This window comes from Herpailurus yagouaroundi, unplaced genomic scaffold (genome assembly GCF_014898765.1).
Source record: "Herpailurus yagouaroundi ecotype Mexico unplaced genomic scaffold, PumYag 77, whole genome shotgun sequence".
NCBI lineage: Eukaryota > Metazoa > Chordata > Mammalia > Carnivora > Felidae > Herpailurus > Herpailurus yagouaroundi.
This window is the reverse complement of record NW_024412388.1, coordinates 17,944,246-17,947,115: the sequence shown is the minus strand read 5'-3', so window position 1 is coordinate 17,947,115 and position 2,870 is coordinate 17,944,246. Positions and strand designations below refer to the sequence as shown.

The 2,870-nt window shown below is 52.6% G+C and overlaps 1 protein-coding gene across 1 annotated transcript in view; it reads left to right on the top strand.

Moving 5' to 3' along the window:
• Positions 1-1,844, top strand: part of MYOM3 (myomesin 3) — a 33,671-nt gene extending 31,827 nt beyond the window's left edge. The window contains exon 30 of the mRNA XM_040464921.1: positions 426-1,844. Coding sequence (XP_040320855.1) covers positions 426-719 — 294 coding nt within the window. The 3' untranslated portion in view covers positions 720-1,844. The remainder of the gene's footprint in view (positions 1-425) is intronic.
• The last annotated feature ends 1,026 nt before the right edge of the window (positions 1,845-2,870 follow it).

Sequence of the window (2,870 nt, the reverse complement as noted above, 5' to 3'; positions counted from 1 at the left end):
TCAACATTTAAAAACAAAAAGAAGTTTCAAAGCCAATTCATAAATCTTTGTATTAAAGCAGTATAGTCTTCTTTACATGGTAAAATCCTAACGGCAGATATGCAACAAAAAACAATAAAGCAAAATTCAGGCCAATCTGGGGCAGATTTGCTAGGGTAACAATGGTCTGAAATTCTAACAAGTAAACGTGCCTGTAGAAAACTTGAGGGATGAAGGATGCGGAGTTAAAATACATCGCCTCTCCCATTTTACTGTTATCCTTTTAGGGGTCACAAGAGAACACATGTAATACATTTATCACCAAGAGAAACGTACTGGGAGCTCTCCGGTGGGGCGGGGGGGGGGGGGGGGGATAGTGAAGATGAACGCCAAGTGTTAGTCTGGGGAGGCCAGACTGAGTGTTCCCTTCCTGTGCTTTCCACCAGACCCTGTGCCTGACCTGTGTCATCTCGGGAGACCCCACCCCTGAAATCTCTTGGCTGAAGAACGATCAGCCTGTCACCTTCCTTGACCGCTACCACATGGAGGTGAAGGGGCCGGAGGTCACCATCACCATCGAAAGAGTCAACAGTGAGGACAGTGGGCGTTACGGCGTCTTCGTCAAGAACAAGTATGGCTCCGAGACGGGCCAGGTCACCATCAGCGTGTTTAAACATGGGGAGGAGGCCAAGGTGCTAGAGACAATGAGAGAGCGTGTTCAGACACAGCCTGAGGCCTAGTGTGCGTGGCCCGGGAGGGTCAACCCCTGGGTCACAGCCTGGCACAGGCCCCTGGGCCGGGCAGGGGGGAAGGGGACAGGGTGGAACCCAGGACAGGGGGTGAGAGTGCAGTGGGTACACTAAAGCGCAGAGGCCAAGACCTTGCTGGGGTCCCGAGGGGTCTCGGGGTAGTGAGATGGGCACTGGACTTGGAGTGGAGAATTACACACAAGACCCCACTCCAAGTCCAAACTCGCCGTGCACCTTGCCTATCTCATCTGCTAAATGGGAACTCCTACTCCGAGGGATTGTTTATGAAAACGCTTTATGGTTGTCACAACCGGGGGCGTCTGTTGGCATCTAGTAGGTAGAGGCCAAGGACGCTGCTAAACCACAGCCGCCCCCCCCCCCCACATAGAATTATCAGACCCCAAAGGACAGTGGTGCCGAGGTTCATGAGTCCTGCCATAAACCCATAGATCGCCACGTCCCCCCTTAGGGGTCTATAGTTTCAATTCACTGAAGTTCAACAAACACTCTTCTGAGGTCCCTATGTGCCAGGCTGAGAATATCCCAGGAAACACAAAGATAGTTGAGATGCAGGCCCTGCCCTCAAGGCTTTAGCCCAGCAGGAGAGACAGACCTGGATATAAAAGACTCCAGGACAAGGCAGAGAAGGATGACAAAACAGATCCAAAGAAAGTGCCCCCAGAGGTCAGAGGAGGGAGATCGGTGTTCGTCCCAGTGGGGGAAGGTGGGCTTTAAAACACCTTCACAGGACTAGCGGAATTGGAGTTGGACACTGGAAAGTGAGTCCAATTTGGCCACGGTATTGAGAGGAGGACATTTCAGGATGACGCTGCCTCGGTGGCCTTGGCCTCCAGGCTGAAGAGGTGGAGAACCTCGGGACCTCCTCCAGCTTGGGGCCTCTGCCTGGCGCGGCCCATACTCGTTGGCCTTGTCGGCTGGACCTCAGCACAGAGCCGGTCGTGTCGCCGCGCTCCACTCTCCTTCTTTTTTAAAAATGAGATGTGGAGGGAGTGGGGTTTATAAAATGATAGATGCTTGTTGTAATATTTTGGAAAAACCCTGAAAATGATAGAGGAGAAAATAAAAATCATCAACACTCCCAACAGCAGGAGATAACTCCCGCCTCCGATTTCTGAAATGGCTTCTGAAGTTCAGGATGAAACGAATCACCCCTCCATCCACTACCTACACATGCACGCAGGGTGGCTTAACTTATACCCCCCCCCCCCCCAGAGGCTCGCGTTCCAGGCTCCGTGGTGCGATCAGAACGGGTGTTTGGCAAGGGGAGCCGGGGGGGGGGGGAATGGGGTGTAGGGGGAACGCGACTGTCCCTGGCTGGGAACGAGTATCGGGATTGTGCGGATCTTGGAGGCAAACACGCCCAGGCTTGAAACCACAGGCTGGCCATGTGCCCTTGGGCGATTCTTTCCCTTTCTCTGGGCCTCTCTCTGCATCCCATCTGTAACACGAGAAAGCTGAGAGATCACTTTTGAAGGCCTTCTGGCTGACACTAAGAGTTGTATTACCTCCCAGAACTTAACTCCCTTTGGCTTTGCTTTCCCCGTGACTGGTGGAAAAGAAGGCTGTATGCTAGCCCCTGCTCCCGCTCTTGTACTTGGAGCGGGGATTTGGGTTCTTTCACGTGTCACTGCAAAATGTCACCTGCTTCAAAGAAATCAGAAAGCACAGTGTCCATGCACTTTCTGCTTAGAGCTGTGACAGCCTCACATTTGCTTATGTATGTCCTGGGTCATGACACAAAGCACTTCTCCTTCACGAGATCATCCCAACACAGGGAGGAGGTAGGCGGAGGTCACGATGGTCACACGCACACCACGCTTCAGGGGCGCCTGGGTGGCTCATTCGGTTAAGCGCCCGACTTCGGCTCCAATCACGATCTCGCGGTTCGTGAGTTCGAGCCCCACGTCGGGCTCTGTGCGGACCGCTCAGAGCCTGGAGCCTACTTCAGATTCTATGTCTCCCCCTCTCTCTACCCCTCCCCTGCGTGCTCTTCTCTCTCTCTCTCTCTCTCTCTCTCTCAAAAAATAAACATTTAAAAATTTAAAACATAACCACTTTAAAGATTATGAAGCATTCTCATACCTCTAGGCTCCATTTTCCCACACAGGGCAAATGAGAGCC